Consider the following 24,882-nt stretch of genomic DNA (forward strand, 5'->3'; position numbering starts at 1 on the left):
ATTCAGCCACATAACATGTACAAACTAGAAAAATTCCCGCGGAAATTTTGAATGGGACTGCTGACTCTTTGGTAATGAGCTGAACAGTTTAAAATTTAAACCACTGGAATCGGTCAAGAAATGTGGAAGTTAACCATAATGAACATCAACTAAAAGTATCTCACTGTCCCTGAAAATGTATTTCAAAAAATGTAAATGAGCTGAACAGTTTAAAATTTAAATGACTGGAATCGGTCAAGAAATGTGGAAGTTAACCATAATCTAAAAATATGTCACTGTCACTTTAAGAGCGCACACACATTTTTGACTTGGAGCCGTCACGCGCCCCACATTCCATTGAGATTGCATGAGAGAAGCACCCCTTGAACAAAAGCCTCTCACGACTTAACAGTTGAAGATACAGATTCAAGAAATGGCTCGTTAGAACGGCAAGGGTTTGGGGAACACGAGCATGTTCTCATTTTCTTAATCGGATAAAAAATGACCAAATGAGAGCAGGTTGAAAACTTATGATTTATCAGAAATGGAGAGAGGAAGGTGCCTGAAATTAACATGTAAAAGACAGGCGAATTAGTCCGACTTCTCTTGCTTAACTCTTTGACTGCCAGACGTTTTCAAAAACCGGTTGTCGCCAGTGCCAGCCGATTTAAGCATTTTGAGTGATCTTTCAAGGTCCACAGAAAATGTTGTGTTTGGACTATGGAAACACACATCCTACCAAATGAAAGATTGGACTCTCATCTTTCATCAGAAAAAAAAGTTTGTTTCTACCTTATTCCGTTCTTCAGTAATCAACAATAGAAAATGGTTACTTTCACCGAAATTCTCTGTTTTGAACCAAAAAACGGAGAAAAAGAGCTTTTTGTGAAACGATGTTATTTCATGCACTCTAGTGAATTGTACACTTCTTTTTGTCCATGAATGATGCCACAAACACCTAAATAGTGCTTTACTTCTGTAAAACGCTTTCACCAACAATGAAAAAGTGTTTTTTGATTGCAAAATACGTTTATTTCCATTCAACAGTGTAACAATTTGACAAAACAATTTCGCAAACTATTTACAAATGGGTGCAACTGTGGTACTACTTACAATTATGTGGATGTTTCAAATACAGTTTTTCTTTTTGTAACGCTCTCCTGCGTACAAGGAAGACGCCAGGACTCGCACACAGTTTACTTTCACTTTCGCATTGGTCCGTTTTGCGTGCAAACGTTACACTTTCTTGACGGCCTTTTTTTCCGGGGAATAAAAAGCAAGTAGCAGACTGTACACACTTCCTCCGATGAATATGCATTGGACTCGGGGCACTCTCCGTCGTCCGATCGAACGTCCGCCTGTGCGTGCTCGGTTGCGCTCCGCGTTACGACACCGTCATAGCCGCCGCGTCAGCGGTTCCAATTTCGCCGTCAAGCTCGGATTCACCTTCATCATCATCGATGATGACCATCGTCGTCATCAATGTACTCTTTTAGCGTTGGTCGATGTCTTTTGTCTTGTAAGTGTAGAGCTGCTTGCAAACGCTCACCATTGCCCGTTCCCTCCTCCATCTAGCTCCATCTAACGTCTTCTACTGCCGCATCAATGCTTTCCAACCACGGAGTCACCATCATCTTCATCATTGATGATGATCATCGTCGTCAACAATGTGCTCTTTTAGCGATGCTTTTGGTCTTTGAAAAAAACCGGCTCTGGCGTGAGCTCCTCGCGACCGGCCGCCATTTTTCCTTTGTTTTCCATTCTGATCTCCTGCTCGACGCTCTAGCTCCGCCTCTACTGATGCCCACCCGATCTTGTCAAAAGAGAGTCATCGCTGCCCTCTAGGGGCCAAAAACAGTCATTAGGCTCACGAGACCTGCTTAAAACTTTCAGGACAGCTCCGCAAGCCTTCCCAGCACCCGTTTCAAAAAAAAAAAAAAAAAAAAAAATGGGAGGACGTCTTTTAACGTCTTTGGAGCTCCTCCGTAGGTTTTTGCAGAACGTCATTTAACGTCTTTGGCAGTAAAAGAGTTAAGGTGAAAATAAAGGTACTAAATGACACCTTAGCCAAATAAAAGTTAGTTTGTCTGAAAGAAGACACTCGTCACTACAAAATGTGAGAATTTGATGTCTAGTGAGCAAAGATTGTGGCCATGGTGACGAGTTGAAGTGAAACTTTTCCAAATAGAAGTAGACTTTTCTTTGTTCCCGCCACTCTGTGTGTTAAAATGCTCTATCACTCACTGTCTTTGAACCCGCACAGGGGGGAGAGCTTTCATTCCTTAAAAAAGATTTCGACACTGAGCTAAAGATGGGAAAAATTCCTACAAAATGAGCTAAAATTCGTATCGGTCGGATAACGTATGCGTGCGCAGCGTGTCTTGGAAAAAGGTGCTTGATGTGTGATTTTGTCTTTCCATTTCCCATTCATTCCTATGGCACTTTTTGGGGTAGTTTTTGGGGTATTGCGTCGCCATGGTAAGTGGGAATTCCTAGAAAAATAATGCCGCACCGAGTCCGATCGAGCCGCATCGTTTGATACCTCATTTGTCCCGGTGCGATCTACGGTACGGGCCGCATTTAAGCGGAAAAATCGGTGGAAGATTAAAAAATAAAAACTAGAACTAGAAAAATTCCCGCGGAAATTTTGAATGGGACTGCTGACTCTTTGGTAATGAGCTGAACAGTTTAAAATTTAAACCACTGGAATCGCTCAAGAAATGTGGAAGTTAACCATAATCAACATCAACTAAAATTATCTTACTGTCCATAAAAAAATGTAAATGAGCTGAACAGTTTAAAATTTAAACCACTGGAATCGGTCAAGAAATGTGGAAGTTAACTATAATCAACATCAACTAAAAGTATCTTACTGTCCCTTTAAGAAACATGTACATTCACGCACGCACATTTGACTTGGAGACGTCACGCGCCCCACATTCCATTGAGATCGCATGAGAGAAGCATCCCTTGTACAAAAGCCTCTCACGACTTAACGGTTGAAGATACAGATTCAAGAAATGGCTCGTTAGAACGGCAAGGGTTTGGGGAACACGAGCATGTTCTCATTTTCTTAATCGGATAAAAAATGACCGAATGAGAGCAGGTTGAAAACTTATGATTTATCAGAAATGGAGAGAGGAAGGCGCCTGAAATTAACATGGCAGAGATAGGCGAGTTGGTCCGACTTGTCCGAGCTTAAAGGGAAAATAAAGGTACTAAATGACACCTTAGCCAAATAAAAGTTAGTTTGTCTGAAAGAAGACACTCGTGACTACAAAATGTGAGAATTTGACGTCTAGTGACAAAAGATTGTTGCCATGGTGACGAGTTGAAGTGACGTCACGCACCCACATTGCATTGAGATTGAATGAGAGACGCACACCTCAAAGAAGAGCCTCTCACGACTTAACGGTTGAAGATACAGATTCAAGAAATGGCTCGTTAGAACGGCAAGGGTTTGGGGAACACGAGCATGTTCTCATTTTCTTAATCGGATAAAAAATGACCAAATGAGAGCAGGTTGAAAACTTAGGATTTATCAGAAATGGAGAGAGGAAGGCGCCTGAAATTAACATGGCAGAGGTAGGCGAGTTGGTCCGACTTGTCCGAGCTTAAAGGGAAAATAAAGGTACTAAATGACACCTTAACCAAATAAAAGTTAGTTTGTCTGAAAGAAGACACTCGTGACTACAAAATGTGAGAATTTGACGTCTAGTGACAAAAGATTGTGGCCATGGTGACGAGTTGAAGTGAAATTTTTTCAAATACATTATTTGGTTCCCGGCACTGGATGGCTAATTAGCCAACAGAGTGTGTGAGAAAGCTAATTCAGCCACTGTCTTTGAACCCGAACAGGGGGGGGGGCTTTCATTCCTTAAAAAAGATTTCGACACTGAGCTAAAGATGGGAAAAATTCCTACAAAATGAGCTAAAATTCGTATCGGTCGGATAACGTATGCGCGCGCAGCGTGTCTTGGAAAAAGGTGCTTGAAGTGTGATTTTTTTCCCATTCATTCCCAATGGGGAGTTAATTTGGGAGTTTTTTGGGAATAGCGTCGCCATGGTAACTGGGAATTCTTAGAAAAATAATAGCGCAGCGAGTCAGATCGAGCCGCATCGTTTGATACCTCATTTGTGCCGGTGCGATGTACGGTACGGGCCGCATTTTAGCGGAAAAATCGTGGAATAATATATAATAACTAGAAAAATTCCCGCGGAAATTTTGAATGGGACTGCTGACTCTTTGGTAATGAGCTGAACAGTTTAAAATTTAAACCACTGGAATCGCTCAAGAAATGTGGAAGTTAACCATAATCAACATCAACTAAAAGTATCTTACTGTCCATAAAAAAATGTAAATGAGCTGAACAGTTTAAAATTTAAACCACTGGAATCGCTCAAGAAATGTGGAAGTTAACTATAATCAACATCAACTAAAAGTATCTTACTGTCCCTTTAAGAAACATGCACATTCACGCACGCACATTTGACTTGGAGCCGTCACGCGCCCCACATTCCATTGAGATTGCATGAGAGAAGCACCCCTTCAACAAAAGCCTCTCACGACTTAACGGTTGAAGATACATATTCAAGAAATGGCTCGTTAGAACGGCAAGGGTTTGGGGAACACGAGCATGTTCTCATTTTCTTAATCGGATAAAAAATGACCAAATGAGAGCAGGTTGAAAACTTATGATTTATCAGAAATGGAGAGAGGAAGGCGCCTGAAATTAACATGGCAGAGATAGGCGAGTTGGTCCGACTTGTCCGAGCTTAAAGGGAAAATAAAGGTACTAAATGACACCTTAACCAAATAAAAGTTAGTTTGTCTGAAAGAAGACACTCGTGACTACAAAATGTGAGAATTTGACGTCTAGTGACAAAAGATTGTGGCCATGGTGACGAGTTGAAGTGAAATTTTTTCAAATACATTATTTGGTTCCCGGCACTGGATGGCTAATTAGCCAACAGAGTGTGTGAGAAAGCTAATTCAGCCACTGTCTTTGAACCCGAACAGGGGGGGGGGGCTTTCATTCCTTAAAAAAGATTTCGACACTGAGCTAAAGATGGGAAAAATTCCTACAAAATGAGCTAAAATTCGTATCGGTCGGATAACGTATGCGCGCGCAGCGTGTCTTGGAAAAAGGTGCTTGAAGTGTGATTTTTTTCCCATTCATTCCCAATGGGGAGTTAATTTGGGAGTTTTTTGGGAATAGCGTCGCCATGGTAACTGGGAATTCTTAGAAAAATAATAGCGCAGCGAGTCAGATCGAGCCGCATCGTTTGATACCTCATTTGTGCCGGTGCGATGTACGGTACGGGCCGCATTTTAGCGGAAAAATCGTGGAATAATATATAATAATAATAACTAGAAAAATTCCCGCGGAAATTTTGAATGGGACTGCTGACTCTTTGGTAATGAGCTGAACAGTTTAAAATTTAAACCACTGGAATCGCTCAAGAAATGTGGAAGTTAACCATAATCAACATCAACTAAAAGTATCTCACTGTCCCTGAACATGTATTTAAAAAAATGTAAATGAGCTGAACAGTTTAAAATTTAAACCACTGGAATCGCTCAAGAAATGTGGAAGTTAACTATAATCAACATCAACTAAAAGTATCTCACTGTCCCTTTAAGAAAAATGCACTTTCACGCACACACATTTGACTTGGAGACGTCACGCGCCCCACATTGCATTGAGATTGAATGAGAGAAGCACCCCTTCAACAAAAGCCTCTCGCGACTTAACGGTTGAAGATACAGATTCAAGAAAGGGCTCGTTAGAACGGCAAGGGTTTGGGGAACACGAGCATGTTCTCATTTTCTTAATCGGATAAAAAATGACCAAATGAGAGCAGGTTGAAAACTTATGATTTATCAGAAATGGAGAGAGGAAGGCGCCTGAAATTAACATGTACAAGACAGGCGAATTAGTCCGACTTCTCTTGCTTAAGGTGAAAATAAAGGTACTAAATGACACCTTAGCCAAATAAAAGTTAGTTTGTCTGAAAGAAGACACTCGTGACTACAAAATGTGAGAATTTGACGTCTAGTGACAAAAGATCGTTGCCATGGTGACGAGTTGAAGTGACGTCACGCACCCACATTGCATTGAGATTGAATGAGAGAAGCACCCCTTCAACAAAAGCCTCTCGCGACTTAACGGTTGAAGATACAGATTCAAGAAAGGGCTCGTTAGAACGGCAAGGGTTTGGGGAACACGAGCATGTTCTCATTTTCTTAATCGGATAAAAAATGACCAAATGAGAGCAGGTTGAAAACTTATGATTTATCAGAAATGGAGAGAGGAAGGCGCCTGAAATTAACATGTACAAGACAGGCGAATTAGTCCGACTTCTCTTGCTTAAGGTGAAAATAAAGGTACTAAATGACACCTTAGCCAAATAAAAGTTAGTTTGTCTGAAAGAAGACACTCGTGACTACAAAATGTGAGAATTTGACGTCTAGTGACAAAAGATCGTTGCCATGGTGACGAGTTGAAGTGACGTCACGCACCCACATTGCATTGAGATTGAATGAGAGAAGCACCCCTTCAACAAAAGCCTCTCGCGACTTAACGGTTGAAGATACAGATTCAAGAAAGGGCTCGTTAGAACGGCAAGGGTTTGGGGAACACGAGCATGTTCTCATTTTCTTAATCGGATAAAAAATGACCAAATGAGAGCAGGTTGAAAACTTATGATTTATCAGAAATGGAGAGAGGAAGGCGCCTGAAATTAACATGGCAGAGATAGCCGAGTTGGTCCGACTTGTCCGAGCTTAAAGGGAAAATAAAGGTACTAAATGACACCTTAACCAAATAAAAGTTAGTTTGTCTGAAAGAAGACACTCGTGACTACAAAATGTGAGAATTTGACGTCTAGTGACAAAAGATTGTGGCAGTGGTGACGAGTTGAAGTGAAATTTTTTGTAATACATTATTTGGTTCCCGGCACTGGATGGCTAATTAGCCAACAGAGTGTGTGAGAAAGCTAATTCAGCCACTGTCTTTGAACCCGAACAGGGGGGGGGGGCTTTCATTCCTTAAAAAAGATTTCGACACTGAGCTAAAGATGGGAAAAATTCCTACAAAATGAGCTAAAATTCGTATCGGTCGGATAACGTATGCGCGCGCAGCGTGTCTTGGAAAAAGGTGCTTGAAGTGTGATTTTTTTCCCATTCATTCCCAATGGGGAGTTAATTTGGGAGTTTTTTGGGAATAGCGTCGCCATGGTAACTGGGAATTCTTAGAAAAATAATAGCGCAGCGAGTCAGATCGAGCCGCATCGTTTGATACCTCATTTGTGCCGGTGCGATGTACGGTACGGGCCGCATTTTAGCGGAAAAATCGCTGGAATAATATATAATAATAATATTAACAACAAAAATAAACCACTGTCCTAGGTAGAATAACAATATGTGCCTGCTTGCTCCGCAAGCAGTCCCATAAAAATAAACCACTGTCCTAGGTAGAATAACAATATGTGCCTGCTTGCTCCGCAAGCAGTCCCATAACTAGAAAAATTCCCGCGGAAATTTTGAATGGGACTGCTGACTCTTTGGTAATGAGCTGAACAGTTTAAAATTTAAACCACTGGAATCGCTCAAGAAATGTGGAAGTTAACCATAATCAACATCAACTAAAAGTATCTTACTGTCCATAAAAAAATGTAAATGAGCTGAACAGTTTAAAATTTAAACCACTGGAATCGCTCAAGAAATGTGGAAGTTAACTATAATCAACATCAACTAAAAGTATCTTACTGTCCCTTTAAGAAACATGCACATTCACGCACGCACATTTGACTTGGAGCCGTCACGCGCCCCACATTCCATTGAGATTGCATGAGAGAAGCACCCCTTCAACAAAAGCCTCTCACGACTTAACGGTTGAAGATACATATTCAAGAAATGGCTCGTTAGAACGGCAAGGGTTTGGGGAACACGAGCATGTTCTCATTTTCTTAATCGGATAAAAAATGACCAAATGAGAGAGGTTGAAAACTTATGATTTATCAGAAATGGAGAGAGGAAGGCGCCTGAAATTAACATGGCAGAGATAGGCGAGTTGGTCCGACTTGTCCGAGCTTAAAGGGAAAATAAAGGTACTAAATGACACCTTAGCCAAATAAAAGTTAGTTTGTCTGAAAGAAGACACTCGTGACTACAAAATGTGAGAATTTGACGTCTAGTGACAAAAGATTGTTGCCATGGTGACGAGTTGAAGTGACGTCACGCACCCACATTGCATTGAGATTGAATGAGAGACGCACACCTCAAAGAAGAGCCTCTCACGACTTAACGGTTGAAGATACAGATTCAAGAAAGGGCTCGTTAGAACGGCAAGGGTTTGGGGAACACGAGCATGTTCTCATTTTCTTAATCGGATAAAAAATGACCAAATGAGAGCAGGTTGAAAACTTATGATTTATCAGAAATGGAGAGAGGAAGGCGCCTGAAATTAACATGGCAGAGATAGGCGAGTTGGTCCGACTTGTCCGAGCTTAAAGGGAAAATAAAGGTACTAAATGACACCTTAACCAAATAAAAGTTAGTTTGTCTGAAAGAAGACACTCGTGACTACAAAATGTGAGAATTTGACGTCTAGTGACAAAAGATTGTGGCCATGGTGACGAGTTGAAGTGAAATTTTTTCAAATACATTATTTGGTTCCCGGCACTGGATGGCTAATTAGCCAACAGAGTGTGTGAGAAAGCTAATTCAGCCACTGTCTTTGAACCCGAACAGGGGGGGGGGGGGGCTTTCATTCCTTAAAAAAGATTTCGACACTGAGCTAAAGATGGGAAAAATTCCTACAAAATGAGCTAAAATTCGTATCGGTCGGATAACGTATGCGCGCGCAGCGTGTCTTGGAAAAAGGTGCTTGAAGTGTGATTTTTTTCCCATTCATTCCCAATGGTGAGTTAAATTGGGAGTTTTTTGGGAATAGCGTCGCCATGGTAACTGGGAATTCTTAGAAAAATAACAGTGCAGCGAGTCAGATCGAGCCGCATCGTTTGATACCTCATTTGTGCCGGTGCGATGTACGGTACGGGCCGCATTTTAGCGGAAAAATCGTGGAATAATATATAATAATAATAACGACAAGAAAAATAAACCACTGTCCTAGGTAGAATACTAATATGTGCCTGCTTGCTTCGCAAAGCAGTCCCATAATAACGACAAGAAAAATAAACCACTGTCCTAGGTAGAATACTAATATGTGCCTGCTTGCTTCGCAAAGCAGTCCCATAATAACAACAAAAATAAACCACTGTCCTAGGTAGAATACTAATATGTGCCTGCTTGCTTCGCAAAGCAGTCCCATAAAAATTCCCGCGGAAATTTTGAATGGGACTGCTGACTTTTGTAAATGAGCTGAACAGTTTAAAATTCAAACCACTGGAATCACTCAAGAAATGTGGAAGTTAACCATAATCAACATCAACTAAAAGTATCTCACTGTCCCTGAAAATGTATTTCAAAAAATGTAAATGAGCTGAACAGTTTAAAATTTAAATGACTGGAATCGGTCAAGAAATGTGGAAGTTAACCATAATCTAAAAATATGTCACTGTCACTTTAAGAGCGCACATACATTTTTGACTTGGAGCCGTCACGCGCCCCACTTTCCATTCAGATTGTATGACAGACGCACCCCTGGAACAAAAGCCTCTCACGACTTAACGGTTCAAGATACAGATTCAAGAAATGGCTCGTTAGAACGGCAAGGGTTTGGGGAACACGAGCATGTCCTCATTATTTTAATTGGATGATAAATGACCAAATGAGAGCAGGTTGAAAACTTATGATTTATCAGAAATGAAGAGCGAAAGGCGCCTGAATTTAACATGTAAAAGACAGGCGAATTAGTCCGACTTCTCCTGCTTAAGGTGAAAATAAAGGTACTAAATGACACCTTAGCCAAATAAAAGTTAGTTTGTCTGAAAGAAGACACTCGTGACTACAAAATGTGAGAATTAGATGTCTAGTGAGCAAAGATTGTGGCCATGGTGACGAGTTGAAGTGACGTCACGCACCCACATTGCATTGAGATTGAATGAGAGACGCACACCTCAAAGAAGAGCCTCCCACGACTTAACTCTTCAAGATACAGATTCAAGAAATGGCTCGTTAGAACGGCAAGGGTTTGGGGAACACGAGCATGTTCTCATTTTTTTAATCGGATGAAAAAATGACCAAATGAGAGCAGGTTGAAAACAAAAAAATGAAGAGGAAAAAGTCGCCCAAATTAACATGGGAGAGATAGGCGAGAGAGTCCAACTTCTACTCGCTTAAAGGGAAAATAAAGGTACTAAATGACACCTTAGCCAAATAAAAGTTAGTTTGTCTGAAAGAAGACACTCGTGACTACAAAATGTGAGAATTTGACGTCTAGTGACAAAAGATTGTGGCCATGGTGACGAGTTGAAGTGAAACTTTTGACTTTTGGCAAGAGATTTGTTGGTTCCCGGCACTCTGGCTAATTGCTAAAACAGAGTGTGTTAAAATGCTATATGACTCACTGTCTCTGAACCCGCAGAGAGGGGAGAGCTTTCATTCCTTAAAAAATATTTCGACACTGAGCTAAAGATGGGAAAAATTCCTACAAAATGAGCTAAAATTCGTATCGGTCGGATAACGTATGCGTGCACAGCGTGTCTTGGAAAAAGGTGATTTTTTCTTTCCATTTCCCATTCATTCCTATGGCACTTTTTGGGGTAGTTTTTGGGGTATTGCGTCGCCATGGTAAGTGGGAATTCCTAGAAAAATAATGCCGCACCGAGTCCGATCGAGCCGCATCGTTTGATACCTCATTTGTCCCGGTGCGATCTACGGTACGGGCCGCATTTTAGCGAAAAAATCGGTGGAAGATGATATAATAATAATTTACGCAACAATAAACCCCTTTCTGTAGGATAGTAATATGTGCTGCTTGCTACGCAAAGCAGTCCCATAATAAATTTAACGTGACATCGGCCCCTCATTGACGAATCACCACCTTTTGGCAAGTGGTTCAACATGTTCAGCATGTGCTTTATGAGGCGACACCTCGAAAAAATACATGGATTGAAAAGGACCGTCTGGTCAGTCCATGTATTTTTTGAGGATTTGCGTCAAAGTACTCGGCGAAAAAGCGAAAGCACTTGCCCAAATGTGGTTGGTTATCTGTCAATGATGGACCAGTGTAACGATGGTTTTGCCCACCTATGAAAATTGAACATTTGATTGAAGTTTGTATTGAAACCAACAAAGTGACAACACGTCTTTTGAAGACAGCATTTGAAGCATGTTACTGCTGACCAGTCTCTTCTGAGTGAAAATGCCTTCATGGGCCCAAAACTCATTTTGTCTGGCAATGTCTGCCATGATAAGCAAGAAGGAAAAGAGAAGGATTAAAATGGCGCTGACTTGTCGCTCAAACTGGAGTCGTGCAGGTGCAAGGCAGAGTTAATTGAAAACTCTGTTGAGTTGGTCTAACTTTAGGCAATCAACTCGACTTAACTGCGGTGCAAATAGGGGAGCAGACGTTACTGTTGCTTCCAAATTATGCGGTGCGTTACCTTAAAACTGCTTGAATGCAGAAAATAGAATTTTGCATCATTACTGGCACGTGTGGCTGAAAAATAAAACTGCACACTCCCTTATCACGTACACATGGAACCTACCAAAAGAAAGATTAGAGTCCCTCCTTCATAAGGGATAAAAGTATATTTATATTCGTTTCCGTTTTGCAGCAATTAGCATTAGAATATAGCTCAGTTTCATCATGATTCACATTCCTGTTGAAAACGTTCAGAAAAACAGCTTGTTGCAACATGGTCCTGGCAGATCACTTATACTCTGCTGACACCTACTGGCTGTTTTTTGGAATAACTACCATTGCTTTAAGCTTTCTCTTCATGTCAGAAGCTACATCAAAGCCTTCTGTATGCTCTTGCATAAAAAAACAATTTAAAAAAAAACGTATAATTTTTTAAAAATTTTTTTGCGATTGGCCCAAATTGATCCTTGTGGGGCCATTTTAGAGGGCCCCACAACTTTATGCGTCTTTTTGAGGGTCAAGACTTTGTTTTAAAGTTTAGTAGTGGTGCAACGGATCACAAAAGTCAAGGTTCGGATCGGATCACGGATTTGAGTCACGGATCGGATCGTTTTTCGGATCAGCAAAAAAAAAAGATAAATAGTACTTTGTCTTCATTAATTTTGTCAAGCGCTTTTTCTAGTAAAAAAAAAAAGTTTAACATTTTGAGTTGAACGTTTTTCTTTTTTAAGCAAAAATGTTTTATAAAATAAATTAAGACAAAGTTATATTTATGTTTTATTTATTTATTTAATAATGAAAAGACCTCAACGTGCAATTTAAGGCACATTCCCTTCCTTTAAACATGGTGAGTGAATTACAAAGCAGCATTGGTCCAGAATATTGAAAAATAATTTAAGTAAGTCAGGAATCAGCTGTCAAATTTACTTACCAGCCGGCAGCCAGACACTCGTTGGTCATGCTAACAGCTACCCGCTAGCCACTTACGTTGGAGACTTCTGCCGTTTCATACAATGACGGCATAATTAATTAGTGGTTTCTTAGCGACCTAAATTAGCGACTGAATATGAGTTCGGGATAGCGTTGTGCAACTACAATGTTAATCAAAGAAACGTCTAAAAGGGAAATCAAGCTAGCCGTCACGCCACGATGTGGGCGAACTTCAAAGTAAAAGTAAGTAAATGTAAGGCTATTTGCATTGCCGTCAATGTATTACTGTATTTGGTAAACTTTATTTTGAAGTTAGGCTTAGCCTGTTACATTGAGTATGTTTCAGCTTCCTTGACATGTCATGTCAGAATGTTATCGACTGTGAATGCGCACTTAGTTTTTTGTTTTTTTTCCCCGAACCAGCCAATCCATGGATCGGGCCTGATCCGAACCGTGCACGGATCAATGATGATCCGTTGCACCACTAGAGTTTAGGTTTGAACTGGGTTATAGTTGAGGTTAGGGTTGTGGTTAGGCAATAATTTGTGATGGTTGGGGTTAGGGTTAAGGGCTAGGAAATGCATTATGTCCCCACAGAGATAGTACCACAAACGTGTGTGCGTGTATTTTGTGTGTGTGCGTGCGTGCGTGCGTGCGTGCGTGCGTGTGTATGTGTGTATATATGTGTGTTAGGGCTAAGGTTAGAATTAGGCAATCAGCTATGATGGGTCAAGGTTAGGGTAAAATGCTAGGAAATGCATTGTGTATGTGTAATCTTGGAGGACCATATTCCGGGTTTTTACTATCAGTGTGGGGACCACAGGTGCTTTGTGGGGACATTTTGGCTGGTCCTCACAACTCAATACCTCTTTTTGAGGGTCAAGACTTGGTTTTAGAATTTAGGTTTGAATTGGATTTTGGTTGGGATTAGTGCAGGGATAGGCAAGTTCAGTTCTAGAGAGCCGCAGTCCTGCATGTTTTCGGTGTCTCCTGTCTCCAAACCCAGGTGTTTCAAATCATCAGCTCATCATTACGTTCTGCAGGAGCCTCTCAGCTATGTTGAAGGAGGGAGACATCAAAAACATGCAGGACTGCAGCTCTCTAGGACCAAACTTGCCTATCCCTGGGTTACGGTATGGGTTAGGATTAGGCAATCAGCTATGATAGTTAAGGTTAGGGGTTAGGAAATGCATTATATCAATGGGATGTCCCCACTAGGAATTATGTGTAATGGCAGTGTGTGTGTACCTTGAGGATGATGTCAGGTCTAGGAGGTTCTGCAGGAGGAGACAAGACGTCTCCTCTCATGGTCTGGGAGTGAAGACGATATCTCAGGTAACCTCCGTATGATGACACCTTGTCTCCCAGGTAAGTCTTGGGCGCATACCAGTGAAGGTCCTGGTACACATCAGGAATGTCGCTAAGGTCGGCCTCCACCAGGTCCTGATCTGGATACACGTTAACTGGCACTTCTTGTTTGTCAGCACTGAGTAGCACCCAGCCTTCCATGTTCATGATCTTTCGGAATAAGAAGAACATGGCGGGAATGTGAATAATCACACTAAAGGGGAGGGCGTTTAATTTGATCTACCTCGCTGTGTCCCTTTTCTGAACTCCTGCAGCGATCCGTGGCACGGAAGCAGAAGCAGCTGGTGCAACCTTTGGGGTTGGTTGGGTCCAAGTGGAATGTACCAACCTTACACTGGTCACATCGAGAACCCTGGACGTTCTCCTGATGGTGGCAGTGTGGGGAGACACATTGCATAATTTGTCACCATAATACAAAATAAGTGCAGCAACTTTTTTTCCTTTAAGGTTGCATAAAACCACAAGAGCTAGTTCAGCGATCAACTCATATTAGAATGTAATGCCAGCAAAAACAAACAAACAAAAAAAACTTTAGATGGAAAGAATTGTCTGTTTTGTTTCATGCTCACCTTGCACAGACATTGTCCTGTGAAGGAGTTGCACACTTCTTCCTCGGTTCCTGCCTCATTACAGTCACATGGTTGGCAGTTTGGGTAACCGTGGAAGCCAGATGCACAGCGGTCACATTGGCGACCCACCACGTTGTTCTTGCATCTGAAATGCATTATATAACAATAAGTATTTTTCTCACACCAACTCAGGCTAGTGTTGTCCTAAGTCTTTTTGCAAAAACTCATTCACTCCCAGCAATTTCCATTGAAGCAACTCCCTTCCCTCCCGGCTATTTTACTAGATTTTGACTGTTGCAAGATTTGCAAGATCCGCAGAATACTCTGTTCTATTACTATAAAAACATGGAACCTACCAAAAGAAACATAAGAGTCTCATTTGTATCTGTTTCTTTTTTGCAGCAATTAGCATGAGAATGTAGCTAAGTTTCATCATTATTCATAAACCTGTTGAAAATAATGGGAAAAAGAGCTTGTTGCAACATGGCCTTGGCTGATCGCTTATACTCTGCTGCCACCTGCTGGCCGTTTTTGTAAGAACTACCATTGCTTTAAGAGACCTCTTCATGTCAGAAGCTGTATCAATACCTTTTGTATGTTCTAGCAGAAAAAAACATAATGAGTTTGGTTGAATGAGTTATAAAAGAAAAAAGATGCCAACTCTTCTGTTACAGCTAGCTTGCTTAGCTTAGCCCTTTTTCATCCTCTGCTGTGGGACTGACCACTTAGTAGTGGATTCACTAGCACCACTAGAACCACAAATTAGTCCTACAATTTGTGTTTTTCTTGGACATTTAAAAAAAGCATCACACATATTCTCACCTGCACTGTCCACTGAGCGTATCACAACTGAAATTGGGCGCCACGATTCCAAGCTGGGAGCAGTTGCACACCTCACAGCCAACCAGCGGATGGCAGCCAAATGTCTGCGGCTCGCACTGGGTACACTCGGGCAGAAGGGTCCGTGGTGGGCAGATGCATTCACCCGACAAAGGCTCACACAGCCTGGTACCACAATTGCACTCTAGCACAGGTAACAACACAGTGACCAATCAGGTGACGGGCTCTAAGTAGGGAGTAGTTTCTTGTTAAAAATATGAACACAAATGAGGAATATACATTAAAATCACCAAATTCTAAGAATAATTTTATAATAACCATAAAAATGTGCAAATAACTGATTTGAACCAATTAGATGGCTTTACGACTACAAATCAATGTTTTAAGTTTGAAGTCGACTAATTGCTCATCAAAAAAGTGTTCCAAGGCACAATGGGGATGCGGTCTCTTCCGAGTCGCTACGCAGCGTTTGCTAGAGAGAGGCTTCAGGCTAGAGCTGCGCTTAACATATAGATTCACTAGCTATTGCTGCACCACATACTGATTTGTTTTCTGCGGAGGTGGCAGTTCACGATTCTCCCGGGGTCTGTAATATCGTTGAAACTATGCCTACTTCTAATTAATTACTCACGAGACGATAATTATTTATCAGATAATCCTACCGTAACAAACCAAACTCATGCCGCAAATATCGCGGCTCTGGATACGAAATGGTATGCAGGCAATGCAATGTTATTAATATTATGACTAGGAATTCTGTTATGTTAAATAGCTCAGATCAACCTACTGTATAAAAACTCGGTCTTATGAATATTAGATCACTTTCTTCGAAAGACCTTGCTAGTTGATGACCTAATAAGAGATCATAACCTTAACCTGATTGGTCTGAGTGAGACGAATGAGAATGAAGATAAGACAAATTCAAAATATTGCAAAATTAAAATCATTAGCATTAGTGTGTGGAATTTGCAACCCCTGGTGAGTGACCTCAACACTTCCCCAGGGTGAAATTAAATCTGAGTTGTTTGGCAAATTTCCTTGGCTTCAACATGAGAAAAAATTAGTTTTTTCTGTAAAATGTTTGGTGAAAAAAGAAAAGAAAATCAAAGCTTACACGAGAGGGAAATCGTCAAGAGTCCCTAGAGGGAAAAACAAATATTTTGCTACAGATCTACAGGTGTGTGTTTAAACATTTTACATTACAGTAATTTCTACAAGCCGCTACTTTTTTCACTTGCATTTGACCCTGCAGCTAATACAAAGGTGCGGTTTATTCATCAGATCACAAGGGAACGCACTATTAAGTGCCCAAATACAGTAGGAGAAACAGAACAAGAGCGAGACAATTTGCGCCCTTATTATGGAAAAGAAAGTAGCGGGAACCCGGTGTGGTAACATTAAAAACAACTGCGGCTTACACCCAGGTGCTGCTTATATGTGTAGCAAACTCAAGTATTCCCCAAATTTAGCTAGCCCGGCTTATAGTCAGGTGCGCTTTGTAGTCCAGAAATTACTGTATATCCCAACTTCATTGCAATTGGGGTTTGTATATTGTCCTGTCCATGTGGACAATTAAAGGCTTAGCTGCTGAGCCCTTTTCAACTTGCTCACCATAAAATAAGTATTAAAAAATGTTCTTATGTTATGCAAGCCAGGACAGCATCTTTAGGTGCATTAGCAAGCAAGCATTTGCGGTTCCCATGTGGTCACTCCACAATATGTGTCTACTTGTTTAGACTCTGCCCACAGTGCCCAGTCTACTTCGCATCTCCATAATGATTTTATTGTGTTTTGAACTCCACTTTTACCTTACATAAATTGTAATATAACACTTTTGTCTTATTATTCTTTTGGCAAAAAAGCCCTTCCTTCATTTGCAGTTGAACAACTATTTGACAAAACCTTTGCAGTACTAAGTAAAACGAGGAGGACATTGAGGTGCGGAATGATTTGCTGGGGCACTCACGTCTGCAATCGGGGAAGCCCCAGTACCCCGTGGCGCACATGGAGCAGTCTCGACCAATCACGTTGGGCTTGCAGCGGCACTGGCCACCAAACGGTTCGCAGGCGTCACTCTCGGCGCCAACCTCATGACACACACATGGTAGTGCACCATTGTTGACAAAGGCAGATAGAGACGTGGCGGAGCGGAGGCAGAAGGATGATGCGCTGGATGGTCTGTAGCAAGAGATAAAGGCAGCAGTAATTACAAAAATCAATCTTTACTTTATTTGTGAATGCATCCTAAATGTAGGCTTTTGTCACGTTCAGTAGTGTGCTACCAGTTTAAAGACCTTTAAAAAAAAAGTACCGTAATTGCTATAAAACATGCCTAGGGAGTATTAAAAAGGGTATTTCTAGATCACAGATGTTCCTCATTGTGGGGGTTGTCTGAAATATGACACCCACGTTGGAGGTTGTAACTTTATCATTTAATTCTAAATTAATTATAGGGAAGGCCGTACAAGAGTAGTCAATGCGGGAGGTAATTAAGCTGTGAACAAGAATAGCAGTGGCGTGAGGGGTGAGAGATGGGCATAGGCGAGAGATGTTGCGTGGATGGAAATATATTACGAGTAATCTTATTGATATGTGAGTGAAAGGAGAGTGTATTGTCAACGGTGACACCCAGAGGGAAGAATGGGTTATTGATGGACATAGAAAAACTAATTGGTTTGGTGAGGGAATCAAATCATCAAATTAATTAGAGACCACTACATTTTATTTTTGTAGAGAAAATAATCTGCACAAAGAATATTTCTGAGTCGAGTGTTGCACATAGGGGTCAAACTCTGTGTTATGCAGCTGGGAAATGTACCTGGACGAGTTAAATGAATTCAAGTTGATAAATGAATTCAAGTTGATGAACTCATTCATATTTTGGGTGAACTGAAGTAGTGCATTTTTGCTTCGTGAACATTTCTGTGAACAAGCTCATTCTGGGGCAAATAGACGGCTTTGAACGCAGTTCATTTTTGTTTCAGGATGCCAGGTTGTCTCTTGTTAGACTACAAGAAGAAGAGTAAAGACACTGTAAACAAGCCTAAATTAGGCAGAAAATGGGGGGGGGGCGTGGCTGTGTGGGCTGGTGGGGTGCCTGGCAGGCCTGCCGTCCCCCTTTTTGCTGCGTTGGGCTGGGGTCAGGGGCCGTGTTGGGGTGGGGGGGCGCTCCTGGCTCCTGGCTTTGCTCTCCGGCCTGTGGCCCCTGCGGGGCCCGGGGCTTGTCCCTTGGCGCTGCCGTGGCCTGGGGGCCCCTGGGGGGTTGTGCTTGCTCTGTCCTGGCCGGGGTCGACGGCTCCCCTCTTTGGTGGAGGTTTTCATGCATTCCAGATCCACCACACCAGCATCTAACGAAATTCACAATCTGCTTCTTCCTCTGGTCGTTGAATCGGTGGAAGCTGATGCCTGTGGATCTCACCCTGCTTCATCTATCCTTCCTTTCTTTCCTCAGTCTCTCCTTTGGTCTCTTGAGATCTTTCTAATTTGTTGGAATTTAGATGTTTCTGGGTTTGGTGAAAAACTCTGGTTGGTAACCCGGTGGGTAGTAGGTGATGTCTGGCCGTTGCTGGATTTCACTTTCCTTTCTTTTCTTTGATCCTTCCTCGAGTCTTCTGACAACCTCACGACCCTAGTTGGATTCTGAAATATTCGGTTTAGGTGAACGGTATGGGATTTTTTAATAGGTTTTAGGTGAACTAATGAGTACACACTCAAACGCACGCACACATGCACATACTAACGCACATCCAAAATAAAAATATATTTTAAAAAAGAGAGAGAGCAATGATGATGACATGTCGAATCAGTAAAATTACAGAATGAACAATACTGAGCTCTCTCCCAAAAATTAAATAAATAAAATCATCAAGGACTTATCAATGTGGAAAGTTTCCTCAGACAGGAAAATCGTTGCTGGCCCTTTTTTTTTTCAAGAGTGTCTGAGTGGGAAGTAAAATTTAACTTATTGTCCAAGATTGTCCCAAGATATTTATAGCTCTCAACAGTGTCTGCTCTCTGGCCTTTAATAATGGTTTGCTTTTTGGAGTTTTGGGTTTCTTTCTGAAATCAAAGCACATTTCCTTAGTTTTTTGTACATTTGATTGCAGGACGGCCTTATCACACTAATCCTCAAAATCATCAACCACATGGCCATGGGAATCCTCATTGTCCTTAAGGAGACTGACTATTAGTGAGTCATCTGCAAATTTCAACATGAATCTGTGCCCACTGCGGCAATCGTCAGTATGAAGAATATAGAGGAGAAGGGAAAGGAGCCCTGTGGTGACCCAGTGGAAGATGACAGCTCCACCGACATGCCTCCATTCACCTTCATTCTGCGTTAAAAAATCAAGAATCCAGCCTACAGTGTTAAAATCGGAAATGAAATTGTTTAGCAGTTCATCGATTAAAATGTGGGACTGTATAGTGTTAAAAGCAGACGAAAAATCTGCAAATAGCAACTTTGGATGGCTTTTGTTGCCTTCAAGGTGTTTTAAGACCCAGTTTAATAAAGTGGCAGTGGCATCCTCAACTCCCCAACCAGCCCTATAGGCAAACTGTCAAGGGTCAAGTAGATGTTAAATTTTTGCAAGAAGATCTGTCTCTATCAGTTTTTAACAAAATACTTCATAACAAGGGAAGTTATTAAATGTACAATAAAATATTTTCAAGTTTTCATACCCTTGTTAACATAAAAGTAAAAAAAAAAAGTTAAAATGCATCTTTTAGTCACTGATTCAGTAATTTTATAATAATTTTTAAAAATGAGTTAAAATAAAAAATTGTGTGATATTGATTTGTGTTGAGGTAATTTTTCTGACACTAGATTAGATGTCATAATTGCATTTGTGAGACATTGGTAACTTGTGAAATTTTGCATATTTTTAAAATTGTAGAATACAACTTGACCCCAGTCTCCACAAATATATACATTATTATTAAATGTATTACTGCTAAATTTTGACGCGGACGTGTCTGCTGAGACTGGAATTCCCCCATTACAGGCATTCCGAGTAAAGGCGGGTTATTAATCGCGCGTTCAAAAAATTAGTGGCGTTAAAGGAACTTTAAATTAACTCAATTTTAACACACTCATTTTGAAACCCCTAATTTAAATACAAAACGTGCTTTGTTTGTAAAACATCACTAGCACAGCACTAATACTAAAGTTAATAGAGGATCCCATTCAAACGGGAAATTAGCATCAACTTGGAGTGATATTACTTCAAATAACAAATAACACACAAATGCTGTGAAACACATACATGCAGGTTAAGACTACACTATTCAAAGGCACAATTTTTTCCCCAATTTGTGAAAAACGAGTTATATTAATAGAGCTTCTATCTTATTGTGTGTACTCCATGCATGCACAGTACCACAGTACCACACAGCCCGCAGAATCGTGCACTGTCACCGTTGTTTACATGCATCTAGCATGACTGAACCACCGAGTTTGACCCCCCAGTTGTTAGCGTCATGAATATTAATTAAGTGTGGAGACGTGTATCGTGTGGTGCGCTATTGAGGTTCCACTGGTAGTAAGACTAGGAGTGCTCAGCTACTCACCTGATGAAGAAGCTGTTCAGGCCGCAGGCGCTAATGAAGTCATAGGACTTGTCCAGAGGGTCCTCGCTCAGGTAGCTGGAGCTGTAGCTGGATTCAGGCACGACTAACACATAGTCCTGGAAAGACACGGAAAAAACATCCACGTCCAGGAAAGACCACGCTGAGATGGTGGTGCATGGGAGGAGGTCAAAGTGTGTAGGATGTTTAACAAGAAAGATGACAACATGGTTTATACTTGTTTGCTGACTAAAGAATTAGTGACCCATAGGCCTTGGGATTGGATTTCTAAATCAGTAGGGTTTTTGAGTTGTGTTGCATTGTGTGGATCCAGTGTTACCATTGCAACTCACCAGCCACATTGTTTTATCTGCAGGAACCTGCACAGTGAGGAAGAGCTTGTGGTCACTCACGTCAAGGATGATCTGATTTTCTGAGACCAGGACATTTCGACAGCCATATGCGTGCGGGCAGAAGGATGCATTGGCATGGCCTGATGCAGAGTCACAGAAGAAAGTCGAAACATCAACAAAAACAATCCAAACAGCCCTGGCCACGTTGGGGTGCTGGCACATTGGGGATAAGAGTCAGGTATGGTTCATACAAAGGGGTTCTACTGAGGATATTTTTGAAAATGGCACAATAGACATCTAACATACAAAATGTTTTAACAGGTCTAATGTGTGTGCGGAGTTAACATAGTTTTCACGCATGTTTACATAATTTCCTGTGGTTATTTCTTCTTCTTTTTTTTCCGATTTTGTGCTTTTCCTAGGGATGCACAATAACTATCAAACCGATAAAGGCAGGAAAAATGCCGGCATTTGTGTCGGTCCGATATTGCAAAGTTAGACCGATATTGAAAGCTGCTTCAAATGCACTAACATTGATCTGGTTACTGTCACTTCAGTTCAAGCTACTGCTGCATGCCGTTGGGCTAGTGAGCCATTTGTCAACATGGCTCGGTGACTGAATTTTTTTAATAAGTTGTACACAAACAACCAGTCGAAGTCTCCTCAACCCTAAAAACAATATTTACTGGTATTATAAATATTGAAAGTTGGTGGAAAGATTTTCGCAAGCGCACACGCTACTTGCAAGGTCACATCTACTTAGCTCTGTCGGCGGCCACATGACGCCCGTGGCACCGCCTTGGGGGCGGTCTGCTTCAGACAGCCATCAGAGTCTTCTGACACTGCATAGTGACGACGACCGGGCTGTGCCTTTTCCTTTTTACAGTAGGGTAAGGGCTGGATACTATTCATCTACATGTAGATTTAATCAACACTGGAGTACAGTACAAGTAGACGAGTTCCAGAGAGTTTTTACCGCACTTTCAACATACCGAATAAGATGGCGCGACCATGGATTGTTATTGGGTCTGGCAGGTGGCGAAGGCAACGTATACAAAAGCAGGGCAGCTGAGCTCTAGAATTTTGTAAAATTGTATAAATTTGTTTCCAACAGCCTTTTGTCTTCATTTACCGTGTCTTGGTTGCGCAGCCTAAAGTCGTTTGTCTTTTTTTTTCTCCCATCAAATTTCAGCTATACCAGCATGAGTCATTCTACCAGATGAGTCCACAACGTTTGATAAAAATGTTTAAGGCACAAAAATGTTCCAAAATATCTTTCTAATGCTTAAAAGTTTTTAATTTCATTGTTGTTGGTAGCATGATATATGAGTAAATACTATATTTTTTAAGGGTGACATACAGACGCTCCCCTACTTACGAACATTCGAGTTACGAACAACGGTACATACGAACATTTCTGCGCGTACAGTATGTCGAAAAATGTTCGGAAAGAAATGCTGTAAGTTAGATTTTGTATTGCGCGTAGTGCTTCTTTCCGCCGCTAATACTGACGATTGGCGCTGTGAGAGCTCATTGGAGGCTGAGCAACGTGGCGAGGAGGAGGAGGAAGAAACGCCGGTCCCCATGAAGCAGGAGATAACTTTTGAAGCCGATTCCAGCGACGACGAAGAATCTCTCACGATATAAAATCCTCCTCTTCCTCCTCCTCCATCATCTCCTTAAGCATCGAGTACATCTTCCAAAAGTAAGTTAAACTTCATTTTATTTATCTTATTACGTACATGTACATACTGTGTGTGTGTCTCGCTCTCTCTCTCTAACATACGTAGTACAGTACAGTACTGTACGTATTCTCTCCATTTTATTAATTTTTTTTCAGTACAAACCAATGCAGGTTACTTGTACAAGCCTTAAACATACTTATATAAACCTTCAATATACTTATATAGGCTTTAAACATAAATTATAATACAAAATATAGCACTGAAGCAACTTACGAACAAATTCACCTTACGAACGATCGTCCGGAACGTAACTCGTTCGTAAGGTGGGGAGCGTCTGTACTACATTGCTCAAAAAACTTAAAGGAACAAAGCAGAACAATTTGGCTATTTTTGGCTTTCGTTGGTTATGGCGGCACCTTTGGACAAAAGCGGTATTGTTTTCCATTGAATTTCCCTTGAAATGTGGTTCATTTCCCATAAGGCCAAGCGCATATTATCGTGAAATCCGGACGTTCAAGACATCCGCAGTTGGACTGAATTACATTGTTCCCAGTGTCTATTTTCTGTTTTTCTTTATACAGCGCTGTAATGTTTCTCAAGTATGTTAACAGCAGACGGTGGTTGTGATCTTACGTTCTTTATTGTACACACAAACGGCCGCGGTCCCCCCATCCCTCCCTTCCCGCGATGCATTCACAAGCATTCGTAAACAAGATAGAACACAACTTTTGAGTGTTGGGTGGCTGGTCGGGTCAGTGTGGAAAGGCGAACTATCGAGCTGATGGCTATTTATTGCTACCACGCAATTTTCCAATAGCTAACATTAGCATCATTTTTTATTTGAGCATGGAAAGCTACCTTTTAAAAAGAGCTGAGTCCCCACAAAGGCAACGTCGTTTGGAAATACCCTGTCTTCCGTCTCGCCAGCGAGTGAAATCCTCCAGGTAGGCTTTTTATCATCATTATTATTGAAGTCTCAGACAAAATCTTCGTTTCTTGGAGTGTTTTGTAGCTTCTGCTTAACAGTAATTGCACATAGACGTTTGACTCGACATCTGTCTGGAACGATTGGGGAAAGGCCGTATGCCGTAAAGCAGTCTGCACGTTTGTAGTTTTTTTTGTGTGTGGCAGAGTTCACACCATCCACCTCAAAGTTGTTTAGTGCCAGTAAAATGATACAGACCCCTCAGGCCATGACAAAGGTTTCATTAAACTAGCTGTAAGTCAATGTTTTGTTAGCAGAATTAAGAAAATATGAATTGAAAGTTCAAATCCTATTTAGTGTTACTTTAATTGTTTTTTAGCAGTACATATATGCATAGCATATACACTGCTCAAAACAATCGAGGGAACACTTTGTTCCTTATTTTTTTTTGTAGCAGTATATTTTTAATCACTTTCATTAATACATGGCGATTTTCACATGTCTGTATTGACCAACAGCATTTGCATCCAAAATACCACCAAATACATTAAAGATTTTTGTCAAAAGTTTATTAATTACACAAGTATAAGTGTGTCACTGATTCCATAAAATGTATTTACTAAATATAAAAACATTATTTCTAGCAAAAATGTACGTGTACGTCCCTCAGTTTATCTTACCACCCCGTCACACTTACTAGTTTTGTCTCTAAATTACTGACAGGCGGTAAAGAAAATCAAAGAAATTACATAAAGTGACATAATTTGAACCTCTGGAGCAGCCAGAAGAAAGAAGTTTTGACATTCTTATTTTGGTTGTTTTTTCATGTTAGATGAGGATGGTCAAGCTCAACCCAACCACCCCGTCACGCAATATTTATAGGGAAAACTGTTCATATTTTATATACATTTTTTAAACACTTTTAATGTAAAGAAAATTACACTTTCAATTGGAAGTATACTCTCTTAGGTCAGGAACCTGACCATATGGAGAACAGTTATGGGCGTTAGGGGGCGTGGATTGGTTGTGGTTTGTGAATGGTGAATTGAGCGTACATGACCGCATAAATGTAGTATTTTCAATAGTGTCTTACCTTTCCAGATGTGCCCGCCATTG

General features: G+C 41.0%; 1 protein-coding gene across 5 annotated transcripts in view; it reads right to left on the reverse strand.

Moving 5' to 3' along the window:
- The window catches only part of lama5 (laminin, alpha 5), a 175,708-nt gene that overhangs the window by 53,493 nt on the left and 97,333 nt on the right, over positions 1 to 24,882 (reverse strand). For all 5 annotated transcript variants that reach the window (XR_013289664.1, XM_077554166.1, XM_077554157.1 and 2 more), the window contains exons 32-39: positions 24,860 to 24,882; positions 21,157 to 21,296; positions 20,807 to 20,922; positions 17,205 to 17,416; positions 15,221 to 15,422; positions 14,399 to 14,543; positions 14,053 to 14,193; positions 13,710 to 13,979 (exon numbers count right to left, since the gene is read on the reverse strand). The exon at positions 24,860 to 24,882 is cut by the window's right edge and continues 104 nt beyond it. Coding sequence is in view for 4 of the 5 variants with exons in the window: in XM_077554166.1 (XP_077410292.1) it covers positions 13,710 to 13,979; positions 14,053 to 14,193; positions 14,399 to 14,543; positions 15,221 to 15,422; positions 17,205 to 17,416; positions 20,807 to 20,922; positions 21,157 to 21,296; positions 24,860 to 24,882 (1,249 nt within the window). In the remaining variant the exon portion in view is untranslated. The remainder of the gene's footprint in view (positions 1 to 13,709; positions 13,980 to 14,052; positions 14,194 to 14,398; positions 14,544 to 15,220; positions 15,423 to 17,204; positions 17,417 to 20,806; positions 20,923 to 21,156; positions 21,297 to 24,859) is intronic.

This window comes from Vanacampus margaritifer, chromosome 1, assembly GCF_051991255.1.
Source record: "Vanacampus margaritifer isolate UIUO_Vmar chromosome 1, RoL_Vmar_1.0, whole genome shotgun sequence".
Taxonomy (NCBI): Eukaryota; Metazoa; Chordata; class Actinopteri; order Syngnathiformes; family Syngnathidae; genus Vanacampus; species Vanacampus margaritifer.